Genomic DNA, 26,601 nt, shown 5'->3' with positions numbered 1-26,601 from the left:
TATTGTGCTAAATATGTAAATAAAACCAAACATAGTATTCAAAATTTATTAACATTATAAAATCTGATACAATATAACTTTAGAATGGATTGAGTGAACTTACGACTAAATGGGTCATCAACAAACATATAGCTATACTATTATTTTATAAAATAATCGTTTATTTTAGTGTTATGTGTTATTTTTTGTAAAAACGATAATGACCCTTTAAAACGGAATAACTGAAATTCGAACACTAAAAATAATTTACTAACAATATTTAAAGATCCTATTCACGAATCGACTTTCATAGATAATATTAAAACAATATCTTGTCCTACGATTGTAATATATGTATTTTTTTTATTGCAATACAAGTCGATATAATTTGAAACTGGTACAATTAACATTTTTCACTGTTAAGGACATTAATTTTAATTTTATTTAACATATTTTCAATGCTTATAATAGTAGTAAGAGTAATTTGTTATTTGGTGTTATTTTTTATACTTATGGTTTTTATTATCTATGATTTTATATAATCTGTATCGATATTCCAGTTATTCCCGCTTAAACCTAAACAGTATCACAGTGCACATGTTACAAGCTGGTAAGCGAAGAAAGACTCGATCCTTTTATACTTTTTTGTATTGTTTGTAAAGAAGATTTTAAAACAGTATGTATAATGTATGTAGTATATATTTAATTGTAAGGTCACGTAAAGTATATGATATAGGTAATATTACGTAGTCCTTTTAATGCCTTTATTAATACTTATTTTAATTGGGTGATTTTTTATATAAGTTAGTAAATACAAAATATATAGGTACAAATTATTACAAATGTATAAATTATAATAAAATTTTTGAATGCGATTTTTATAACAATTAACCATAAATATTTTTGGACGTTTATCATCACAATTAATATATTATTATCGTTTTTGCATTTTAGATAATTAAAATAAGTTTATTTGAAATAGCCTGTTTATGACCTTGTCCGTTAGATTGTTACTGAGAAAACTATTGAACCTTTTGAGACGAAATTTAATGAGAAAATAGATGACATAGAAATACATAGCCAAAAAAGCCAGTGTTTATTTTACCAGCGTTAATAATAAAATGATCTCCAATATGCGAATACAAACCAAAATCTTGCATTATATCTCAAGAGATTCGTTAAAATGACTTAGAGAAGCCTTAAAAATTAAAATATATTTCATTAAAATTTAAAAATGCAATCTTTGCGCTTGAAATAAAACTTATACAAACTATATTTGATTATACATATATATTTTTTTTAATAAATAATTTTCTCTGTTAGTTTTTTTTATCTTAGTACAAAAATAAATTCGACGTAACGACACTATAACTATAAAACTTGCTGTGATTTCATAGATGCACTAATTTGTGGTATTATTTTAAAATGTTAACACTTTCCATAAGGAATTTTATAGGTTTATTGTTTTTCTATGATAGTCGAAAAACACTTTCCATAAGGAATTTTATAGGTTTATTGTTTTTCTATGATAGTCGAAAAAAAAACAATTTTTAAACTAAAGTAAAACTGTAAAATACATTTAAGCATAGATTTAATAAATCTTATCTTTATAACAAAAATATATTGAAAGGTTATCGGACTCAACACTTTTATTTCGACAATGACATATTAGGTACGAAAAAAGTATGTATGATCACTACATAGTATAAAACAAAGTCGCTTTCTCTGTCCCTATGTCCCTTTGTATGCTTAAATCTACTCAACTAATTTTGATGCGGTTTTTTTTTAATAGATAGAGTGATTCAAGAGGAAGGTTTTAGTTTATAATTTATTAGGTTTTAGACAAAGCGGGCGAAGCCGCGGGCGGTAAGCTAGTATAGCATATAATGGAATAACATACACTCAACATGAAACGATAATAAAATACAAATAGTTACAATTTAAGTATATATAAAGTGCACCCACGAAATCACAACTTCACACACACACATACAACATCTACATAACAAATATACCCAAAAGAAACAACAAGCAAAGCTTACCCCCCTCCTACAATCTTCATACAAACATTTCATTCCCCCCTCTACTATCTTGATACAAACACGTCACAAATCCCCCCCACTTCAATTTTCATACAAACACGTGACATTTACAACCCCCTACTTTCATACAATCAAACCCCATTAATTGAGGGGTTCACAAGTAACTTCACAAGTGGACTTCAGTTCCAAGAAGAAAGGTCCCTCCTCCCCCGGGTAGAAAGTGGAGGGGGTTAGAATGTATTTCCCCGCCGGTAGGTTCCGTAGGATTAATACTACGAAACCCGCTCTGTGAATCAGAAATGACAAAAACATTTAAAATGTATGAAGTTATTGCAATTGTTAAATTTAAACAAAGAAATTATTATCTTATTTCTTTATAACAATTATTATAGTAGAGCCATTTTAATAGGCAACATTTGACAGTTCAACAAAATTCAACAACGTAACCTAGTAACGACGACATAGAATAACATGATATTTCGTTTTGTTAGAACTGCACATTTGCTGAACTTTTTTCAATTACGATTACATTTTTTATAATAATAATAATGACCGATACAAGTAATTTTAAGATTTGATTTTACTGATAAAACATTCTAAACATAATTAACAATTTCTGATTTTAAAAACTAACGTCGCTACAATTTTGTGTCAATAAACCTTTTTTCTTTTAAATACCAGAGGCGTTACTCTAAAAATCTAAATCTGACATCTAGAATCGAATGCATTGATTACTTGGGAATAAAAATCATCATAAATGCGTTGTGTTTTGCAAGCAAGTCGTGTAAATAGAAAATTTTAATTTATGAATCGTTCAATTGAGTATTTGAATTAAATTTTTTTTTGTGATAAATGGAAAGATTATATATTAGTTTTATAACAAAACTGTTTTTATTTTTATTTTTTTGCAATAATTAAAAAGTTATTTCAAAATAAAAATTAGTCTTTGAATCCAGTACCGAAGACACGCCGGCAACTCCCGAAGCGTCACCCAAGCGCGTGTGACGTCATAATGTTAGTTTTCACTCATTGCAGTTGATAGAACAATAAATATAGTTTGAAATACTTAACAGGATAATAAGGTAAATTTATGAAATTATTGTATTGTTACCGGGTTTTTATAAGTATACAAAATTTAAATTAAATCCGTCGGTTTATAGTGGGTCTAAATCGAATCGAAAGGAGAATTGGTTACATACAAACATATGTTTTAAGCTGATCCTGGCGATCCTTATCAGGATAAATTTATGATATTATTGTATTGTCATCGGACCTTGATAAGTGTTCAAAATTTGAACAAAATCCGTCGGTTTTAAGTGGGTCAAAATCGAGTCAAAACTTCGAAAGGATTCTGTTACATACAAACATACAGGTGAAGCTAATAAAAGCGTGTTAATACAGTGTTTTGATCTATTTAATTTTGTTGTCATTATTAAATTACATATTAAATATATTAATTGTTAATTATATTACTTAAATTTATATTAAAAATGGCGAACCTCAAAAGTTATCGTTTTGTACCATTATGTACGAATACTACAAAGGCAACTCCTGACAAAAATCGGTGATCATAAATATATCAACATCTATTCTTGATGATTCTTATTTTTTTCGTAACTAACTAACTAATTCGTAACCAACTAACAAATCGTATTTTAGCAATAAACTTTCAATATTATTGTCTATAGTCACGTGTAATAGCCGTAAACGCTGCAGTTAATACATAGCTATAACATTATGACGTCACAACTGTGGTGACCAGTCATGGCGCGTTTGTAGTCACGTGATTCTAATTTAAATTTCATCAATTTTTAATTGCTTATAATTAACGGAAAAAATTTTTTTTGAAGTTATTTGTATTAAATATCAATATTATTAATAATAAAGTTTCAAAATACATAAAAAAAATCAATATTTTTTTTTTTATTCAAATACTCAATTCTTAAAGAGGCAATAAAAAGAACTTTTCATCCTAAAAATCCAATATAAACACACTCCCATTCTCACCTATACGGTCCAGAAGATTCCTTCAAGAACGGCGCAGTAACACTAGGGTCATCTAACGACTCCACCCTCGCGTCTATCCCAATTTGATACTGTTTCGGACCTTTTAACTCAGCAGTTAGAGTACATGGTGTTATACTGTCTGGTACTGTGATGAGGAATTTGGGGTTGTTGGGGTAGGTGGTAGGGTGGTTTATACAACCCCCCGCTGTTCTGCCCGCCCAGTCTCCTCTTATCTGGAAGGAAAAAATATCATAATAAAATAAAAATCGAAATCTGACATGTAGAATCGAATGCATTGAGTACTTGTGAATAAAAATCATCACAAATTAATAAATGCGTTGTGTTTTTTTTTTTATATACTTGTCTTATTTTGCTCCTTAAATTTACGAAAAAAGTATATTACTGGAAGAGGGATTCGCCTGATGAATTTTAAAATTGACATGTGTTTCAAGTTCGATTGACAAATGTTTCAAGCCCATATCGATTAATTCACTTTAATCGATGTTTTTAAGCAGGTTACCTCTCTTCGAAGATAAAATTGATAGACGTCAAATGTTGCCTTTTAAATTGGCTCGACTATAAATTCCATAATTTTAAAAAGTTCATCAGACATTAAAAAAAATTAACATGCATAATTCCTATATTTGCGGGTCGTTTATTAATCATATTCATCTACATTGTAAAACCTACCGTCCTCCTATATGGATAAGGTTCAATTTTGGCCATCGAGAACGGACAAGTGGCATACGCTCTTAGGGTGTAATAGATTGTTTTAGACTTCTCGTATTGCGATACAACCAATGTAAACTTGTCCGTACTTGTGTCACTCATTATTATCTTGCATAGGTAGTGGGGACTGTTGATTCGAATCCCGTCTATGTAGGGGGGTGGATCGTCTGAAAATAAATTATGAGGGTAGTTAAAGCTTTTTATTTATCGCTTTAGAAATTATTATGATTATAAAGAACCAGACTAGTTTAGAAATTAAATATTTTTCGCGATGGTACTAATTGCCCATGAGTATACTCGTAAGTAAATTGTTAGAATCGTATCCGTTTAAAAGTAAAAAAAAAATTATCTAATGTACAGTAAAAGAACAATTTAATAATAGTTATGAGCCACTTAGAAACCATGAAACGAGTTAGTTACATAAAACTTGTGAGCGTTAAGCATAATTCCCTAGAAATTTAAGAACAAAATTGCTTGACACAAAGAAAAACGGCCATTTTGAATTTTCTACCAAACTGGAATTACCTATATATATAAAACTCAAAGGTGACTGATACAGTGATCTATCAACGCACAGCCCAAACCACTGGACGTATCGGGCTGAAATTTGGCATGCAGGTAGATGTTAGGACGTAGGCATCCGCTAAGAAAGGATTTCCCGAAATTCTTGCGGGAACGGGGAAAAACGGGGATGCAAGTACAAAGTCGTGGGCGGAAGCTAGTTAACTAATATACTCACATGGATAATACACCCGCTGTCCGTTCTTATACACCAATAACGTTATATATTCCTTATTATTCCTAAAATCGTCAATTTGCGTGATATGTCTCGTCAATAACAACCAAACAGCGCCTTTTCCTTGCACGTGAAGGGAAAACTGTGGGTTTTCACCGACGTTGTAAGCGTCGCGCACCGGACCGTTGCCGGCGTCCCATTTTCTGGAGAAAGTTTTTTATTGCTGTATATTGTACTATTAAATGTAGCTTTTGATTTAATATTTTTGTGGATGAATAGTTGTCACTTTAGCTGTCATTATTTCATGTCTGAAAATGCTTCGCTGTCGAATACTATAAAAAACCTATAAAAAACTTTTCTTTGACTCGTGGCGCATTCGTACGAATCGTGCCTAGGGGCTCGGACGTTGTTTATACTACGTTCGACCCAACTACCCTCACTTTGTTAATAGTCGTTGACTAGCTGCGATTTGTTATCAACTACCAACATCAATTAGGTAGCTGTGTAGAATCGCTGTACATTCTTATTCCATTCAAACTTATATTTATCCTAGCTCGCGTGTTATTTCTTATAGTACAATAATTAACCAAATCGGTCAATTGCAAGTCGGATTTGCGACACTTAACCCGTACAAAAAGGTAAAAAAACAAATGCAAAAAAAATGGTAACCAATCCAAATTATGACCGTGCCAACCGTTGCTTAACCCTAAAAAGCATAATATATCTTTTATAACACGAAGAAATTTGTAAGAATATAATGGGCTGATGCATCAATTGTAAGAATTTGACATTAAAACGAAATTTAATAGCAATATTGAAAAATTTCTTTCTAAAAAAAATTTATCAATGTAGAAAATTCTAAACCTTTACCTGTTTTAAACAATAAAAATATTAAAATACCCAAAAAGTACTCACTGATGTATACAATACGTATACTGAAATAATTCCGGGTTCCAGTTCAAGTAGAACACGTCAAAGAACTTCAGTATGCTAACATAGTCTATCCAAAACACCCCGTTATCATACTGGGCTGCACTATCTGGGTCGTAGTTCAACTGTGCCCGGAGTGTGGGGGTCCAGTGGGCTGTGTCCAACTCGCTATAGTTGCCCCTCCAGCGGAGATGGGACCAAGGGTTCTTGAGCTTTAGCAATTGTACCCCCTGGAATATTGGTTTTATTTATAAAGAAACTAGGATATGCCAATAAATGAAAAATAAATGCTAGTTTTGAGACAAAGAAATACGCGAATAGCTATTTTATAGCTCTGATTTAGATAAAGATCTTCAAAAAGATTACAGGCACAATATCTGTCAGCCGATTCAAGCGGATCCCAACATCATCCCTATACTATATGTTGGAAAAGAATTTCATTATATTTTGATACGAATTAAAGGGCCGTGTGACAAACTTCAAATAGTGAACTAGTGATGATGATTATAAAGCGCAATACACATTGAGCCCGCCGGGCCGCCGACATATGTCGGCAACTTTTTGTCGGCGGTCTAGTTGGCGGCTTCACTTATTACAAGCCGGAAAATTTGGTCGGTGGCATGTCGGCGGCTTGAGATGAGAAATTTATTTGACAGTCTACTACAGGTCGAGCGTCGTCGGGCAACTGAGCGCAGGCGTACCCAAGCCGCCAACATGTCGGCGGGCAACACGCGCGGGCGCATGTTGCCGACATGATTCTTTTCATACAGGCCGCCGGGTTGTGTCGCCGGGCTTTGTCGGCGGCCCGGCGGGCTCAGTGTGTATTGCGCTTAATGATGACGACATACATTCTCATAGTGATAGTGACATTGGTAGTGGTAGTGGAAGTGTAAGTATTAGTGTAAGTATTAGTGTAAGTGTTAGTGTAAGTGTTAGTGTTAGTGTAAGTTTTAGTTTAAGTGTTAGTGTAAATATTGGTGTTAGTGCTAATGTAAGTGTTAGAACCTCACCTGAACCTGCCTAACATCGAGCACAGCATACGCATGTGACCCAACAAGCCCAGTTCGTTCCGCTTGTGCGTCATCCAACTCTCCCGTAGCGACCGTCACCAACACGTCACCACTTTCCAGACGTGAACGTAGTTTCTCGTATAATGCGTCCGCGTTAAAGTCCGCTTCGCCCGCTCGGATCGCGCACCGTTCCGGTATCCAGCCGGTTAGAGCGTGTAGGTCTATATTCTGAGAAATATTTACTTGATAAGAAAATAAATCTTAAAAATAATTGAGAACATTACATTTGCAAATGTGTTTTATGCAATAAAGAAAAAAGTAAGAGCTACCAAAACGATATTATGTTATAAAAGGCAGAGCATGCATGTTCATGTCAGCTGCAATAAATTTTCTAGATTTAAAGATAATTTAATCTGTGTCAAATATCTTTTTCTTACTAATGTATAAAGATTTTGCTAAAAGCCAGCTCAGAACATTGTTAAAAATTTTCATTATTTCGCTTCTAATAAAGTTTAGGAATTCAAATTTCAAAAACAACATTCATTCACTTACGCTATTAGATCCTGGGAAATCATATCCGCCCATCACTTTCATATACGCTTTTTCCAACATGGACACCCAGAATTCATTCTTATTGCTAGAGTAGGAACACAGAAGTCGACCATACTTGCTGTACGGCAAGCGATCGTCGATTATAACCTGAAATTATTTGCAAATTGGTTCAAAACATAGTTCATATTACAGATGCTTGATGTGATGACGTGATGTAATATTTTGTTTTCTTTAAAAAATTCTCATTTATCTCACTTGAATGTTATAAAAAAAAAAAATAATTTATCTGTATAGGAAATCTTAGGCAAATCAGTTGTGAACAAAACTCCCACAACATTCTCAAAAATTGTCCTTGGCAAAACTCTGCTACGCGTCTATAAGCTGAGTTTTCTAAAAGCATATACAATGGACTTTACTGCTACTACATTAGGTGTTAATTTGAATGAACATTTATAAAATGCTGCTCAGTCATTTTTTTGACAATATTTTAATAGGCTATTGTCAGTTTAGATGTTGTATACCTATAATATTAAGGGCTGATTTTTCAATCCTTGGTTAAAACTTATTCGTCGGATAATGTATAAAACTACCATTTTAAAAACGTATTCTAATTGCCCGTATTTGACAGTTTAGGTAGCATTTAAATATTATCGTGTAATACTTTATTGGACGGATACGTTTATCCAAGCATTGAAAAATCGGCCCTTAGTCAATGATTTTATTAAATTGAAATTTTTTTAATGAAATAATATTACCTTTCTCCTTACTCCATTGAGATTCAATTTGACCATGTACTTCCCAAATGGGTTATAAACAGGAACTTTATTTTTATTCTTTGGATAAATTATAGACGTTATAATTTTCTTATTAAACCTCTTTTCGTAAAGTGCGCTCACCGCTAAGGACGCGACAAATGAACAATCCGACACTATCTGAAAGAAATACATACTTAGAATTTATTTATTTAAAAATGCTAGAAGAAAATAAATGAAACTGTACTGTATTCAGTCTATAACTAGGTTCAAATTCTGTTAGGATACGATCTTTCGGAAGTGAGCGGAAGTAAGCGCATGACACGCAAACCATGAATACAACAACGTCGCCGCAAAATCAAAATATCGTATATTTAAACCTGATTGTAATAAAATTTATGTGTCTTTATTTCGTGTTGCAATATCGAAACTAATGGACCTTTTTCACAATATTTTTGGGGGTGAAAAATGATGATGTCTATTTCTGTCAATATTTAACTGTAAAAACTTTCATGACAAAATGCCAAATAACATAATTTAGTTTCCAATAAGAATATAGACTCAATAAACATTTTCTATTCAAAAAAATAAAATCTTGCATTCATCACTACATAGTATAAAAACAAAGTCGCTTTCTCTGTCCCTATGTCCCTATGTATGCTTAAATCTTAAAAACTACGCAATGGATTTTGATGCGGTTTTTTTTTATAGATAGAGTGATTCAAGGGAAAGGTTTTAGTATATAATTGATTAGGTTTTGGAAAAAGCGGGCGAAGCCGCGGCCGGAAGCTGGTCTGCAATAAATTAGTAAAATACAACCAACTTACAGTCTGTTTAATACTGAAGCAGTCGACATGATCGCCGATGATCATTTTCGGATCAATCGAAACTTCGTGCGGCCGAACCCAGCTATCAAATTCATGTGCCTGCTTTGACGACAAAGTCAGCTCACTCGCTCTATCTTCAAATGGTATAGCATATTGGAACCTCTCTGATAAATCTACATCCATAAATGGGTAGAAGCAGTTGTTATTAATGTGTGATGTTTGCCGTAACACTGCTTTTTCTTCTTCAGTGTAGACCTGTTTACCGCTAACTTTTAGGTTCACGCTTTGCTCTCGTTCGAGATTCGCTCTTTTTGGTGATATCACTGTAATGAGTATTGGAAAAAAAGAATTCTAGAACATTTTCATATTTACTATAAGGTCAGAATGAAAAAAGAATTTTCATTAATTCAATCCGGAAAACTATTACTCATGATGGGGGCAACTAAGTAAACTGAAATATGTACAAAAGTTAAAACAAATCAATAAATCGAATTTGAAAAAGAGCATGTGTGCCGACACATGTGTGCCAGAAGTGAAACTTCTTTAGTAAGATTCAAAGATACCAAAATCGTCGCTTTACTCCATGACGTGACAGTATTGCCATGACGTAACCTTAAAATTTTACTCTCAACGCGCCTAAAGAAATTTCACATCAAAAATTAAAAGAAAAGAAAAATTGCCTGATCCTCACTTAAATATTTCAAAGGACTTACCTGGTCTCTTTACTTCATTTATAGACAAGGCACCCCTCTTCTTGATTCCCTTAATTTCTTCAGCTCTATCCAGAGCTTGTTCTGCTAAACCTTTTACTCTTGCTTTTATATCTGGATCACTTGATTTCTAACCGAAAAAAATTGTATTTTGCAAACTTCAATAGAAATAATTAAAAAATGTGTGCGTGTACTAGTGTTCAGTGTACACACGTAAGAAGTGAAACTTCTTTATGACCTTATTTTTCAAAAAATAATTTACTATATGCAACTTTACAGAAATACGTCAATCACGCGTGTAAGGGATAAAAACAAGATGGCGCGTAACGGAAAAATGTTACATATTTTTTTCCAACCCCGATAAAGAAGTTTCACTTCAAAAAGTTTACTTATTTAGGAATTGGAAGTTCCTAGCATTACTATGAAAATAATCTGAATAATAAGCAAGAACAAGATCAATGGTTGTAAAAATAAATTATATTTTTCTCATAGAAAAAAATGAATTAAAAAAATTAAAGATCTATACTTATTGAAATTCAACAACAACCAATACAATCAACACATCACACTCCATCTTCTAAACATCTATCAGTCTTAATAAGTTTATATTCAATCTTTAACCATTAAACAACAGCACTTACAACAGAAACAGCCAGTTCAACAGCTTGTGTGTACAGTTGTAGAGCCAGGTCCTTTAAATTAGCCTCATCCGCATCAAGTGCCTGCTGCATTAGAAAGTAACATTTCTGCAAACCTCGCTCACAGTCTGCTTGTTGCGCTTTTTCTGAAAAAATTCGTTTTTTTTTCTTTTGTGCCAGTCCAACTAAACCTTTTTTTTTAGCCTTTAAGGGCCAGTGACATTTTGTATTTTATTAAAAGTATGTTTCATCTTTGGTAAATCACCTATATTAATAGTTTATTCTTAAGATACATCGGAAGTTATCTATAAAGACAAACTATAAAGCAAGTGTAATTTGATGACTCATTTTCATAGCGCAATGTTTGCAATGAATGCAAACATTGCGCTATGAAAATACACTTTAAAAACGTAATAAAGTAAACAAACCTTTTTGTTCCTGCAAGAATGTTGCTCTAGCTAAATATTCCATAACTTTTTTTCGAATTTCTGTTTGTCTTTCTGGTGGAAATTGGTTACAAACCCTGTCTAATAATCTTGCAGCTGTACGGTAACATTCTACTGCCTTTTCCGATTGCCCTGTCTGGTCGAATTGTACGGCAAGAGATGCAGCTTCAGTTGCGTTTTCAAAATCACTCATTTCAATGATGTTTCGATGTCTATTATTGATAAATTATAACCATATCATTACGGTATTCAAAACAATTTGCAAAATAGTACACAAAAACAGTTATGAATGACAGATGACTTATTGAGGTTTGAGTATTGACACTTGACAGTATTCATTGACACTTATTGGTGCATTTACAATTTTACAGATTTGTGTGTTCGCTTGTGTTCGCCATTCGCTCCATCATTTGACAAAACATTCGTATGTGATTCGTATAATACGAATTTCAAGGAGAATAGCGAGTGCAAATATCATTACGCATTATGCGTTTACCTAATTCGCTTCGATATTCGCACGAATGCGTAAATGCAGTATGACAAGTAGCTGAAGTAGCGTAGATCCGAGGCGTAGATATTTTTGTATGTCAAAAATCGATAGCAATATTTGCAGTAAATCTACCGTTTTAATTATCTGTGTAATTTTTTTTAGAATCAATTTTCTTTTTCTTTTAATACCGTTTCATCCCACTGTGTAATTTTTTTTAGAATCAATTTTCTTTTTCTTTTAAATGTACGTACCCTCAGATAATTATTTATGACAAGCAATAAATTTGACATAACAAAATTGACATATCATTTGACATTGAAATCAAACAGGCAGAAATCGAATTCAACATTTGCCGAGGGTCGAGTCGAGTGTTCTGTGATTTGTAATTTGATAGTTTTATTTTATCCTCCTAGATTTGAGTTAGTATATACTGCTCAAATGAAACAAGTTTTCATAACTTGGTAATTACACCGTAGTGGTCCCCTAGTAGACAAAATAAAAGTGCATTAATTTCTTCGATTGCAACAAATCGATTTCATATAAGAATCTTTTATTTGATTGTGTTAATAGAAATTCGGATATAATGGCTTCGGAAGTGTTAACTAGTGCTGGGAATGAAATCCGAGAAAACTTAGTGAGTATTCATATTTGTTTACTAACGTTCAAAAGGAAAGGTCACAGTGATATGACCCTATCAAGATATCTTGAACATTTTTACTAGCTTGCCGTAATCATAAGGTGATGTTAAGCGAAGCATATGATTGACCTTCGGACTAGTGTCCTAATATTGATGAAAAGCTTAATTTGTAATTTGTTTAGTCATTATAATATTAATTAATAAATTTTCCTGTAGTAAGTACCATCCCTTCTTTAACATTCTATATATTGTGTTCATAAAGTTTAAATATACTATCAGATAAGGACAATGAAATAATGAGTGATTAGCTACAAATAAATATCCATTTATTTTTATTATTGTCACAAATATAAAAATTAAATGAGACCTTTTACATTAATTGAAACAAAACATATTATCTAATTGATTGTAATCATTTTGTGGGCTGCATATTACATTCGATGTCCCCGAATTTCATTATTTTGTGCTGTTTAATCGATAGCTGGTAGTGGATTTTCTTAACAAACTGCTTTTCTTTTCCATCAAAAATGCGTAGTTTTTGTGAAAATCGAAATTGAAAATGATATTTTTTAAGGTTATTTTTGTACTAAAAACGCAACTTAAAGTAAAATCTTAAGCTATTATAGTATCAAAATGTCTAATTATCACACTCACACGCATTATTTTTAAATATATTTACGTACCTATTACTTTATTTACATATTACAATTTATTTTGTCAAAATAGTATTTTAACAATTTAGTATAGCCAAAAATCGTTCCATATTTTGTATTCACAATTTCACAACAAGCCACAGATAACACAGATTAGTTAATATGACGCAGATCACAGATTAGCAATACAAATATACTAGCTTATCATAGAGTATAAATGATACATTTTAATTTTTAATGTTTTTTTTTATAGCTCACTTGCTTCAGTTTTAAAAATCGATTAACTTTTACTTTTAGTATTCAAATAGGTAGCGAGGAGCGAAGCGACGAGCGTGTTAGGTTAACTATTGAACTGCCGCACGAGCCGAGCGAGCGAAGCGAGCGTGCCGCGGCAGCGGCCGGCGAGTGCCAGAAGCGACTTTAGGGCGATTCCCACTCAAACAAAAAAAAACTACGTAGGTTTAAACAACCTGTTTGTATTTTATTTATGTATCGTAAAATTTTTGTTATAATCAAATGCTATCTAAATTAAAATTACGAAGTGTCTAGTCGTCCGCTAAACGGATGAATAAAATAAATTAGTCGTCCGATTACCGGATGAATAAAATAATTTAATCGTCCGATTATTCGGATTACTAGATAACCTTTTAACACTAAAGCTAGTTGGGTTGGACTAAAGCAAAGGGGGCTCAGGACTTAGAAAATTTTTGATGGAGTTGGTGTCATTATAACACCTATTTATTATTGTTTTATCGTAAAGATTACGCTAATATAAGCATGTTTTATAGGAACAACTTTTCTCTAAAATCAAAAATGGCCGAGATATTCGCCCTCAATTCGTTATGTTAGGTTTAGGTTAGGTTAGGTTAGGTTTCTTAAAAAAAAAACTAACAGAAATAGGAGTCCCGCGAAGCGGGGCTCCGTCGACGCGCAAAAAAAAATCATGTTTAGGTTAGGTTAGGTTAGGTTAGGTTTCTTAAAAAAAAAACTACACAGAAATAGGAGCCCCGCGAAGCGGGGCTCCGTCGACGCGCAAAAAAAAATCAAGTTTAGGTTAGGTTAGGTTAGGTTTCTTAAAAAAAAAACTACACAGAAATAGGAGCCCCGCGAAGCGGGGCTCCGTCGACGCGCAAAAAAAATCAAATACCTACGTGTGCCCTCCTGCCCCCTCTCCTCCCCCCACAAAAAACCTATAATACGTGCGGCAGTTCTCTAAAGAATTATTATTTTATTCATCCGGTAATCGGACAACTAATTTATTTTATTCATCCGTTTAGCGGACGACTAGCGCTGTCCTTAAAATTATTTTTGACAAATTCATTTTAAAAATCACTTTCGAATTATATTTATTATCTACAATTGTGAACACGTCATATAACATTTATTATCTATAATGGCATGTCGTAAATACGTGGTAAATACAAACTTACATTTTTCAGGTAATATAATTTAAGAAATTGTTATAAATAAATTAATAATACGGCATTATATTGCACGCCTCATAAGCGAAGCGTTGAGGTGGGTACTACTGTCGCTTCGCGCAAAACATCTGATTTTTCAAACTTAAAATGTATTTATGTATCATACATTGCACTTGTAAGATAATACATACACACACATATTAAGAAAAAACACTATTTTTAACGTTCATGATATTTTTGATGTCATTTTTGTTATTTAAACTAGTTAAAAAACAGTTTAAAAAAGTTCTGTCTTGGACGTCCGTGTGTCTGTATGTGCGGATCCTTTTTAGGGTTCCGTAGCCAAAATGGCAAAAACGGAACCCTTATAGTTTCGTCATGTCCGTCTGTCCGTCTGTCCGTCTGTCCGTCTGTCACAGCCGATTTACTCGGAAACTATAAGTACTACAGTGATGAAATTTGATGGGAATATGTGTTGTATGAACCGCTACAAAAATATGACACTAAATAGTAAAAAAAAGAATTGGGGGTGGGGCCCCCCATACATGTAACTGAGGGATGAAATTTTTTTTTTCGATGTACATACCCGTGTGGGGTATCAATGGAAAGGTCTTTTAAAATGATATAAAGTTTTCTAAAAAACATTTTTCTTAAAGTGAACGGTTTTTGAGATATCAGCTCTCAAAGTCGTAAAAAGTATGTCCCCCCCCCCTCTATTTTTATAACTACGGGGTATAAAATTCTAAAAAAAATAGAGGTGATGCATGCTAATTAACTCTTTCAACGATTTTTGGTTTGATCAAAGTATCTCTTATAGTTTTTGAGATAGGTTGATTTAACTGTAATTTATTATATTTGCTGCTACGGAACCCTTTGTGCGCGAGCCCGACTCGCACTTGGCCGGTTTTTTTCTTGTTAACACGATAGCGACCGAAATACTTTACTAATCGAGTCTTTTTTTTTCTCTTACGCTTGAGTATGCTCAGGAATTGAACCCTTTCATTTTTCAGGGTCTGATTCGATGTGGTTTAATTGTTATTAAATAAACAAAAATAATAATTAATAAATATTTATTAAAAAAAAATTATGAGGCGTGCACTTTTGGATTTTCCAAATTATTTAAAAATATTGCCTGTGTGCGAGATTACTAGAAGTTTTAATACGAGAATGGTATAAAAGTGTCGTTTTTAGTACAAAAATAACCTTAAAAAAAATAATTTTCATTTTCGATTTTCACAAAAACTACGCATTTTTGTTGGAAAAGAAAAGCAGTTTGTTAAGAAAATCCACTACCAGCTATCGATTAAACAGCACAAAATAATGAAATTCGGGGACATCGAATCAAATATTTAACCATTTTGTGGACTAGACTAACAAGATAAGGGAAATTTGCCAAATCTTATCTATGAATAAAACCAATAGATTTGAGTTTGTTTGATAAAGTGCAACAAGTCATCATCAACCTGATAATTTTCGTCCAAAAATTACTTTACTTATTATATGTAACTCCTTGAAAGTACTTTGCTGTATAACTATCAAAAGATAAAGACTGTCTTATGTCACAGAATACATAATAGTAGCTAAACGCTACAGAACGGACACTCTCCGCCTCCCGCCAAAATTAAACACTTACCTCACCCCACACGATCATGATAAATATGGTCCGCATTTTTCTGCAAGGACGATACGCAACGAAGATTGACAACATTAATCAAATTGACTTAAAGTAATTTTATTATTTTGGATTTGTGATTATCGTTTTGCGTAGAAAATGCTTAGATATTGTGCTGTTTACGGATGTATTTCATCAGAAAAACGCGAATTTTTTTTACGCTAGTCACAAATGTGCCAACCATAAAGCGTTAACACACACATTTGCAGTATCTACAGTGTGACTGTCAAAACGATAATTTTGTATGGAGTTTCCGGGGTGTGCTTATGTCTTAAGGTCTGGAGTTTACTTGTAGTTACCTACTACTACTACTGTAGACCTATCATAGATAGGGTTTTAATTTTTTATAGCTGCATAGTAATGGTACCCAAGCAAAGTTTTAAACTATAAATATAGAGATATATAGAAATCTTAGAGATTGCTACTGCATCATGATTTGCAAACAAATATTAGTTTATCAATAAACTATTAAAAATTTTAAAAAGTTGAGAATTTGCAAATTAGCTTGTAACTAAAATTCTGTATTCTTAACTACATTATTCAAGGTCCTCATAGTAGTTTCCATTAAAACATTAAAAAATTTCTCATAACAACATAAAATTATGTATTCTTTTCATACATCTGTTTCTCCGATTAATCGGAGCATACCTTTGCCAGATAAAAATAAATGTCATTATTTTTAATCTTTACTGATTACTTTTATTGCCTCAATTTAAGTGTACCATACTGACCTTATCACCTTGGAGAAGATATCTGCGGACTAAATTTCTCAATCCTACACATGCTATTATAGTTTTATTTCGCAAATAACTGCGACTATTGGAAGTGTTTTAGCCTTGTGTTATTCTTAACAATAGCCTAGCTTCTTAATAATATTTTATAGCTGTGTACAAATTGATGTTTGTGTTTTTTCCAAATTCAACCATCAATTGTCGAAAGTGAATTCAAATTTTCTTTTTAATGTGACTCACTTGATTCCAAATGTCATTTAGATTTGGGCAGTGATTCAGTGGTGACCGAGTAACAGACTTTTTATATTTATAATATTAGTATTGATGTATTGATTTGTTATCTTCTCTGTAGCATTGTGTATGACATAAATGTGTTATCATCATCAGACAGTTAGAAAATAAAAGTCCATATATGATCATATTATTATTCATTATATAAACTTTACCTGTTCTAGCACTACAATATCAATTTAAGTATAATATGTTTTAACAGACATTTACAAAAAACCTAGGTTTTTTTGTATGTGAATCATATTTGTTAATTTATATTAAATCTATTTGTATATTCCCTATTAACTTTGTGTTACAGAAATCTTGCTTAATCACATGAAATTATATATTTTTCCAGGTGACGACAGCAGTCAAGTTCCTCTCAAACCCAAGCGTACAACGCTGCACCATGGAGAGCAAGGAACGGTTCCTACGAGCAAAGGGCCTCACCGACGTTGAGATTCAACGTGCCATCGAGAAGTGTGGGGAGCTAGTTGACATGTCTTCCTTCTCTTCGGAGCTGAGGTTCTTCCAGCATTCGCAAGGGTCGTGGTTCAGAGAACGGATTGTACCGCTGATCGTGTATGGTGGTTTCGCGTACGGATGCTACTGGTTTTATAGGGTACGTAAATTGTGGTTTTTTCATTATCTAGTTAAAATTACATATTCTTAAATGTACACTGATACTTTAACTTATGTTTTGTTTATTGTGGAATTTGGTACTATCTAGGCTAATATCATAAACCTGAAGAGTTTATTTATTTGTATGGTTGAACGCTCTATTCTCAGGAACTACTAGATTGAATTTAAAATAATTTTGTTTTTGATTTTTTGCCCATTTCTCGTGAAAGTCTACAAATGTTGCAAAAATATTCCTTTTGAAAACAAACGAATTTGCTTCAGTCAGCTAGTTTTATTATAAGCCAACAGATTTTTTTTATTTAATTTAAAAGCATTCAAATTTTTAAAAAAAGTCCTTCGCCTTACCGTGGCAACGTCCTTCCCCGTTAGGCCACCCATTTACAAGAGTTTAAGAAATTCGATTGCTTTTTACTTTTCAAACATTCAATGTTGTTTGCTTTTCATTAGTGTTTACAATTTATAAACATTGTATTGTCCATTGTTTGTTCGGAATGTTTAAAATATTTTTAAATCCGTCATTGCGTTGCCGCGGAGTAAATGCCATCATGGTTTGATTCTCCGATGAATACAAATGACGTACAAACAATAATACATTCTTATCGTTAACGTTCTTGAATGCCTTTTATTTATCTCTTTAAACTATTTTATTTGCACCGAAGATTCACCTGTCTTTTGCAATTTTGCAGTGGGTTATCTCATGTCTGTCTGATGTAATACAATATTTTCTTGCAATATTCTTATTGGAAATCAAAATTTTTAAATCAATTATTCCTGCAGGTTTTGATTCCCTTGCAAATGTAGAAATTTGTTACGGTTTATTATTTTCATTTTTACGGCTGTATCTTTTGATTGCGTTAGATTATTACCTACTTTGATTTTTTTCACAGCATCAAGGGAGCGTAGACTTGAGTATTCGATATAAATTTCAGCTTGATGAGACAGACGGACAACAAAGTGATAAGGGTTCCCGTTTTTCCTTTTGAGGTTTGGAATCCTAAAAATGTTTTTTGTTAAAAAAAATTAGTTGCACATATTAATACATTTTCGGAACAAGAGCTTCGATATTTACATTGGTCTCACGTTCTATTTCTAGAATTATTTGAATAATGTAATCGTCGTATTCTGTCTTAGCATCTATAATTGGTTTTGTCTTATTATTCTGAATGCCTAATCACGTTTAGTTATTTTTGGTTCTCGTAAAATGACAAAATGTGTAGAATACGTATATGCTTATTTAAGGTCATTCACACCTAGTATAATCGCATAATTTTTTCGTGATTATCGAGCGAGTGTTTATCATCATTATAATTACTTCCTGTACAAGATTTCTACAATATTATTCTAGGCAATTCAGTATGATTAATCTTTATTGATCTAAATGTACTTTTATCCATAATCTGTCGACATCTAATAACAGCTGATTATTCTCATTAATTAACTATAGCATCAAGACATTGCGTTGATAGACTTTTAATAATTCTGAATCTATTCCAAAAGTGCGAACTTACATGATCTAAATCTAATTGATAAAGGTACTTCATGAGTTGATAAAATCTAGAATGTTTAGTACTTACATCCTAATTCTCCTTAGCAACGAAAATTATCGTTGGCATTATAATTATTTACTAGGTATCATTTATCAGTTTATTATTAACTAGCTGCTCCGCGCGGTTTCACCCCCGTGGCTCCGCTCCTGTTGGTCGTAGCGTGATGATACATATATAGCCTATAACCTTCCTCGATAAATGAGCTATCTAACACCGAAAGAATTTTTCAAATCGGACCAGTAGTTCCCGAGATTAGCGCGTTCAAACAAACCAACAAACAAACTCTTCAACTTTATAATATTAGTATAGATGCTACTTGATGTAAGTATGTAATATATGTACCTACACATTTGTTTTAAAAAGTTGGAAAGTTTAAATTGCAGTTTGATAAGCATATTATATTAACTAAGTATTGTTTACTGTTATCTTTCTATAATATAAAAATGAATCCCAAAATGTGTTGGTAAGCGCATAACTTGAGAACGGCTGAACCGATTTCGATAATTCTTTTTTTATTATATTCCTTGAAGTACGAGGATGGTTCTTATGTAGAGAAAACGTAAATATGTACCACGGGCGAAGCCAGGGCGGACCGCTAGTGAGTTTATAATAATTATTGATATTTGAGTAAAATGTTCTAAAATAATCTGTTATAAACAACTAGCATTAAATCAATAGCACTAAAGTCGAAATTGGAGTCAATAAACAGCGACAATATTAATGGGATCTAGGAAATGTATGCGGCTGTTGTACTATACGTGGAAAAAAGATAAATATCTTTGCTGCCATTACGGCATACATACCTACCTTGCTTGCTATTACTGTGTGAACTCGGAACTCGGAAGGCACTTTATAGATCGATGATGCAATAGTCTGTTTTTTTGTTAAAATTTTAAGAATTTTGCCGCATTATTTGATATTTTGCAGTGGTACTATTAAAATAGGTTTAATAGTGGTTAAATAATGATTTTAATTATACTAAAAGCAATTTTTTTTTCTTCTTTCTTGTGTTGATCATCTGCGATCAGTCTTTGACCATGAGCAGATAAAAAAAAGTCATGATTGAATATTTAAATTTTCAGTAGATTTAGTAAAAATTGTCAAATGAAAATTCACACCTAACAAATTTAAGCATTATATTTTAGATACTTAAATTAAGTGGCATAACTAGATAATGTAATCTCACAATTATTTTCTAATTGTTTTGACCCACATTCCCATACATGAAATAGAAATTATCAACTTTGAAACAATGTAACAAAATGTAGTGCATAACCTGACCCTCTCAATTATGTGATTATAAACAGATAATAAATAGGAAAGTAAATAACCTACATACTGTTGAAAATACAACTTTGTAATTATTTTTTTTCAATCATTTAAGTTTTCAATTAGACTTCTTCTAGAAGCATTTTGGTCATAACGTTGAAAAAGAAAGGTGGAAATAAAATTGCTGTTTATGTCGTTCAAGTTAGACTCAGAATTTAAAAAAAATATAATTGAACTCACATCAAATGACACAGAAATATAAGTGAAATCTCAAAAGTATATACATTATTTATTTACCAAACTTTCCAGAACTGCATCAAACAGCTCATCTTCGTGGAACAGCCAAAAAGGAAAACGACAGCAGAATGTATAGAGGAGCTACGTAAATCTCTAGACATAATGAATGCAAGTATCACCTCGCTAAGGGGGGAGTTACAAGTGGGGGTACAGCAAAACGCGCTAAGATCGCAACTCGACAATCTTAAAGATGACATCGCGTCTGTTAAAGGCATTTTGTTGAATAGGTAAGACTGGGTGTCAGAAGTTTACTAAATTTGAATTTGTTTTACAAAAAAAAAATCCATAAAAAAACGAGAAAGTCGTAAAAATGTCTTTCATATTTATTGCAGTGGTTATGGGGTTCATTGTATCAATTTATGTCACAATGTAGCTATAGAGGATAATCATATTAAATTTCGTAGAAAGAAGAAAACATGTTATATTTTCGCATTAATATACACTGCTCATTTATTGTCCCTTATTACAAAACAACTTATAAATCTTACACAATCTGATCCTTTAAAAACACAGATTAAACACAAGTTAATTACCTAATACATAACATTGTCTAAGATACAGGCTCGGCCTAGTTTAGACGCAAATGTCCATAGTTTTAAGTATTGTGTTTATATAAATTGAGTGGCATACACAGTGTAATTGAAGGTATGGATAAATAAAGATTTTTATTATTTATTGTTTTCAGGAACCAATTCCCCTCACTCAAAACACGTACCGAGCCACCATCAATACCCGCCTGGCAGCGTCAATCACAAGAAGCAACATCTAGCGAACCGGCCGTAGAGAAGAAACGGCCAAGATCGCAGCGCTCTGAGTCCGGTGGGTCCAACTCTAGCGAGGGGGAACAGGCCACCAAGAACAGCGACAGTAGCCTGGAAATTATGTATGTATACTCTACACACCACATACCTACTACACTATACACTACAAAACTGAAAAAACTGAAAAAACGGTGGTAAATGTTAAAAATATGTACCTAATGACGGTTCAAAAGTGCTTCTAGAAGAAGTCTAATTGAATAAATAAATGTTTGAGTTTGAAAACACACTACACTATACCATATTACACTACTTAAGTACACCATATTACATAAGTCCGTCACCTCGCTCTGAATCGCGCAAGCGAATTGTTTTCGCTACAGAGCATATATAAAAACTTTCCGGCATCATTCATGAGGGCGTTAACGGTCGGCCAGTCGAGAAGACTGGTGGAGGATCATACCTTTCTCGATGGAATCCTTCCACCTTCCTTCTTCCACATGCTACTTAAACACGTTTATTAATACTATATCTTAGTCAAATATACACTACACATTTACCATAACGGTTATACACCTTCTACATTACAAACTTAATTGTAATAATACATTATAAAATTATTAATTTTTCTATTTATTTTTCAGTACGTGAAGAAAACGACATAGCCTAGCCGCTATAAGGTTAAACCGAAACAAACTGTAGTGTGTGTGACAATATGGCACTTTCACTGAATCAGTAACAAGACACTAACAGTGTGGTGAAACTTAATATTGTAACTTCAATGCGGTGTGTAGAGAAATGATGCATTCAAAATTTAAATTGGTGTCGGTATAAACCGTGCCGAAAAATGATGCTTTTAAAATTTTCAGCACGGATAATTTGCCATTCTCAGGCGCTTATGTGTGTAATTAAACATTACTGTTTAATGTTCGTCTAAAAATATAGCATATATTCTCTCACATTGTTGTATGTGTGATAAATAAGTGTGCATTACAATAATTCTGTCTTGCTTTCGTAAAGAACTTGAAACGTATAAACGTTAAGATTATCATCAAGTGCTTGCCAAATATGAAATCTATGTATTGTATATTTTACCTCTAATATGTACGCGCACAATTTTAACCTTACCTATTTAAATAAATTATATATCTTCAATAATACCTCATCGTAACAAATATATTATTTTTATGTATAAAATAATGGATGCATAGGGACCTATTAATATATTGCCAAAAAACACGAATTATATTTTTATATAATATTTACGACACAAATGTTTCTTCTTAATACGTATTCCCTTTGGCCATTTCGTCATTTTGTCCATTCATTTATAAAAAACTTTATTTTTGTAATATTGGCCTTTAACTCTTTCAGTCACACTTTTAAATAGAGAATATTTTACAAACTTTCATGTTAGTTTAAGGATCATTTACAACTAAAATTTTACAGAAAGTAAGAAAAAAAAATCTAGTTATGAAGGCTTTCAAGGAATGAGGTGGTTAGCGACACTAACCACCATGACTATTGATACAAACAAAACCATGATGAATTATATTTATTAATTATTAATATTATCAGTTATTATAAAGATTTTCATAAAATCCATGTAAAAATCACTTTTTATGAAAATCAGAAAAACATGTTTTTCCTTTACGTAAGCAAAGTGGCACACTGCACTGCCATGTAGTACGCACTGGAAATATTTTAGTGCTGCATTTGCAGCATCTTCTCGAAGTACTTCTCTCTGGTTGATGGCGACTGCATTCTAGGCGAATTTCCTGAGGGACTGTAGGCTTATGACGTTTTATAAATGCAGGTCCTGGAGAAGAGGCCGTGGAACTACGGTTACTGTTTACTGATTCAGACCTTTGTTTGACATATGCTGGCGCCAGTAGACCCTGGTATACGTTCGCCTGAATTCTTTCAGAGTCAATTTGTCAAGGTCCGGGCGTGCGGACTGAAGTTCTTTATAAATCAAAAAGGCGTTGACGACGCAACGATCAAGGAAATAAAAAAAATCCTGTGCCACCACTTATGGGATTTTCTGTCAATAGCATAACTGCCTTTGAGTTGATCAAATTTGTCGACAAAATTCATATTTGCGTTATAGTCTTTTACGGCTTCTGGACAGGACACTTCAACACTGGTACCATCGCGCTCCCTGCGGTTAACTTTACCGACATTCTTAGGGTCATGATAGTTTGACAAAATAAATACTGATCTCTTGTCTTCCCATTTCAACAAACATACGTTTGTGTCACTTATCCGGTAATCGTGTTCGCTTCTTTGCAAACGATTATCTTCTTTCAGCGTTAACCAAATAGCAAAACCGGTGTAACACTCTCCATGCATAAAATTTGATCGGTGAGTCCCACACTTTCAGAAAACTCACCTGGTATGTCCATCTTAAAACTCTTCTTCCATTTTGGAGCTTTGTTTGAATTTACAGTGTTGGACTCTGTAGAATCTAGATTCCGGCATACTAAGCTAGACAAAGGGAGGTCATCATCGGGAAAAAAATTATCATCATCGGAAACTTGAACTTCTCCAATCAAATCGCCTAATACCAACGGATTTGGCTGATCTTCTATACCTGCCTCGTCGTCCTCATCGCTACAAATACTCTCGCTACCTGAAGGAAGGTCTTCCAACAAGTATTCTGCTATTTCTTTATCTTGCAGCCGGCGCGACATACTGTAATAAATACGAAAAAGACTCTTAAAGTTACATACAAACGTTTCATGTAAGTTATGAACATAAACACGCAACAGTCACGGTGGTTAGTTTACTAACCACCATACTTTCGTTTTGAATACACATCGAAAACACAAAAGTATTAGTAATTTTATGTGAACACGTATAAAATACATATATGACAATACGCTGAGTAAAAAACATTAAAGAAAAATACTTACTTACCCGTTTTACAGATTTTTTTATCACACACGCAAATAAAAGCACCTTAGCCCAGTATTCAATTCAATGAAAATGAACTATCATTGATTCAAATATGTGGGCAGTTAGCCGTAACTTGTCAATGTCAAAGTCACCTTACATAGTAATTCAACCGTTTGTCGCTAGATAGCGTGAGTATTAAGTAAAAAATTTGCAAAGAGGTGGTTAGTGACACTAACCACCAAGACTGAAAGAGTTAAATAAACTTAAAATGCTCAAGGTAACTTTTAGATAAAATTATCAAACATCAGGCTCAACATAAAAAGACATGATTTTAAATCTATTTTTACCAGCGTACATATTAGGATATTGCATTTTAAATATTAAATAATTAAAAATAATTTTCTGTGATGTATCCATGTATGAATAAATATGTAAGGTTTTACAATAGCCATAATAATATTAATAAATTATATTAATCAAAGGCCAGTAACATCAGTGAATACCAAGCTTTAGGTAAATCGACATATTATAAATTAAGGCCAGGTTAATATAAAAGTCATGGACGTATAAAAAAAGACGGACGGTATATCGCCTAAACATTGAGTGAAGCCTAGTAATGGCGGCGAAACATCCATGTGTGTGTGCCATGTTGCCATGGCAACAGCTGTCCTGTTGACAATGGCGGCTGTATTTTTTTCTATAAATTTTGCCGTAATAATTTTGTCATTAAAACATAAAAGAAATAACTTGCTTCCCTGTGGAATGTAATCCCTCGTGTTTTGTTATTTAAAATTGTACTGTTGCGACACCATTTAACCACGTAAGACAGCATTTTAAATATTTTTTGTGAAACAGTGACGCAGTTAATCAGTCGGTAGTTCACGACGTAATGGCGGCCGACTAGCTTACTATGGTGAGAGTGTGTGCGTGTTTATTGTCTTTACACGATCGCTAGCTTACTATGGTGGCTTCACGTTGTTTGTTCGTAATACGGCGTCCGTCTTTTTTTATACGTCCATGATAAAAGTAATATCTCTTTCCATTTATAATTATAATTAATATTAAATGTGTATAAAATTATATGTAAGGGGTAACGAGTGAGTCTAATTGTTTTTTATTTTTATTTCATGTATAGGTTCTTTGCTTAATATTAAGATTTTTGTGTTATGGTGTTTTTGTGTATAATTTACTAAATAAATCAAGAAAATTGTTAAATACAGTAAAAATTTCGTTTAAAATTTGTTTATTTAGTTATATACTTTAACCCATTGAGCCCCGAACGGCCCGATCGGCCCACGACACAATAGATTTTCTATTGTGTCTGTGATTCCGGGGCCTGAGTTATAAATTTTTAATTTCGTATTAGGCCAGCTGCGATGTACAAAAAAACGAGTCTAAAAAAATATAATGGATTCTTAAACCTAATTTTAATTTAAACATTATGGCTCGTAAAAATCCCACTTTGTTTTAACTTAGTTCCTAATATATTAGGTCATTACAAGGGGTAATTTTTATTGGATGAAGATGGGTGTATTAGTACCTATACTTAACATATTAGATTCATGGACGTATAAAAAAAGACGGACGGAGTATCGCCTAAACATTGAGTGAAGCCTAGTAATGGCGGCGACACATCCATGTGTGTGTGCCATGTTGCCATGGCAACACTATGACAACAGCTGTCCTGATGACAATGGCGGCTGTATTTTTTTCTATAAATTTTGCCGTAATAATTTTGTTATTAAAACATAAAATAAATAACTTGCTTCCCTGTGGAATGTAATCCCTTGTGTTTTTTTTTATTTAAAATTGTACCGTTGCGACACCATTTAACCACGCAAGACGGCATTTTAAATATTTTTTGTGAAACAGTGACGCAGTTAATCAGTCGGTAGTTCACGACGTAATGGCGGCCGACTAGCTTACTATGGTGAGAGAGTGTGCGTGTTCATTGTCTT

At 32.9% G+C, this 26,601-nt stretch overlaps 3 protein-coding genes and 3 long non-coding RNA genes across 8 annotated transcripts; 2 read left to right on the top strand and 4 right to left on the bottom strand.

The window, feature by feature from the left end:
• Positions 1-489: 489 nt before the first annotated feature.
• LOC149483206 (uncharacterized) lies at positions 490-1,667 on the bottom strand. The gene is made up of 2 exons (XR_016316470.1): positions 1,525-1,667; positions 490-1,467 (listed from the first exon to the last, which is right to left on the bottom strand). It is a non-coding gene; the product is annotated as an uncharacterized LOC149483206 (long non-coding RNA).
• Positions 1,363-1,973, top strand: LOC149483205 (uncharacterized). Its single transcript, XR_016316473.1, has 3 exons — positions 1,363-1,456; positions 1,512-1,666; positions 1,855-1,973. It is a non-coding gene; the product is annotated as an uncharacterized LOC149483205 (long non-coding RNA).
• Positions 1,880-11,669, bottom strand: LOC149483204 (calpain-7-like). The gene is made up of 12 exons (XM_089702143.1): positions 11,341-11,669; positions 10,916-11,058; positions 10,278-10,404; positions 9,565-9,887; positions 8,741-8,917; positions 7,986-8,132; positions 7,434-7,661; positions 6,409-6,653; positions 5,497-5,696; positions 4,719-4,924; positions 4,029-4,261; positions 1,880-2,307 (listed from the first exon to the last, which is right to left on the bottom strand). The coding sequence occupies exons 1-12, from the start codon at positions 11,549-11,551 to the stop codon at positions 2,163-2,165; spliced, it is 2,385 nt and encodes a 794-aa protein (XP_089558269.1). The 5' UTR covers positions 11,552-11,669; the 3' UTR covers positions 1,880-2,162.
• Positions 11,670-12,175: 506 nt separating this feature from the next.
• Pex14 (peroxisomal biogenesis factor 14) lies at positions 12,176-25,198 on the top strand. 2 transcript variants are annotated; one of them, XR_016316468.1, is made up of 6 exons: positions 12,176-12,482; positions 17,591-17,854; positions 21,000-21,214; positions 21,673-21,870; positions 22,390-23,093; positions 24,895-25,198. XR_016316468.1 is itself a non-coding variant. In XM_089702185.1 (5 exons), exons 1-5 carry the CDS (start codon positions 12,432-12,434, stop codon positions 22,394-22,396), a joined length of 735 nt encoding a protein of 244 aa, XP_089558311.1. In that variant the 5' UTR covers positions 12,176-12,431; the 3' UTR covers positions 22,397-23,104. The 2 variants fall into 2 exon arrangements, 1 of the variants encoding a protein (XP_089558311.1); XM_089702185.1 differs by lacking the exon at positions 24,895-25,198 and having other exon boundaries at positions 22,390-23,104.
• Positions 18,450-21,067, bottom strand: LOC149483203 (uncharacterized). The gene is made up of 3 exons (XR_016316474.1): positions 20,988-21,067; positions 20,229-20,294; positions 18,450-18,868 (listed from the first exon to the last, which is right to left on the bottom strand). It is a non-coding gene; the product is annotated as an uncharacterized LOC149483203 (long non-coding RNA).
• Positions 23,304-24,716, bottom strand: LOC149483202 (uncharacterized). Of its 2 annotated transcripts, none has more exons than XR_016316526.1 (2): positions 24,665-24,716; positions 23,304-24,439 (listed from the first exon to the last, which is right to left on the bottom strand). XR_016316526.1 is itself a non-coding variant. In XM_089702929.1 (2 exons), the coding sequence occupies exon 2, from the start codon at positions 24,436-24,438 to the stop codon at positions 24,058-24,060; it is 381 nt and encodes a 126-aa protein (XP_089559055.1). In that variant the 5' UTR covers position 24,439; positions 24,661-24,716; the 3' UTR covers positions 23,304-24,057. The 2 variants fall into 2 exon arrangements, 1 of the variants encoding a protein (XP_089559055.1); XM_089702929.1 differs by having other exon boundaries at positions 24,661-24,716.
• Positions 25,199-26,601: the final 1,403 nt, after the last annotated feature.

This window comes from Colias philodice, chromosome 13 (assembly GCF_061535455.1).
Source record: "Colias philodice isolate Cphi_HAF_F1 chromosome 13, ilColPhil1 Martin Lab GWU primary, whole genome shotgun sequence".
NCBI classification, from domain to species: Eukaryota; Metazoa; Arthropoda; class Insecta; order Lepidoptera; family Pieridae; genus Colias; species Colias philodice.
Note: the sequence above shows the minus strand (reverse complement) of the source record. Positions and strands in the feature narration are given on the sequence as shown.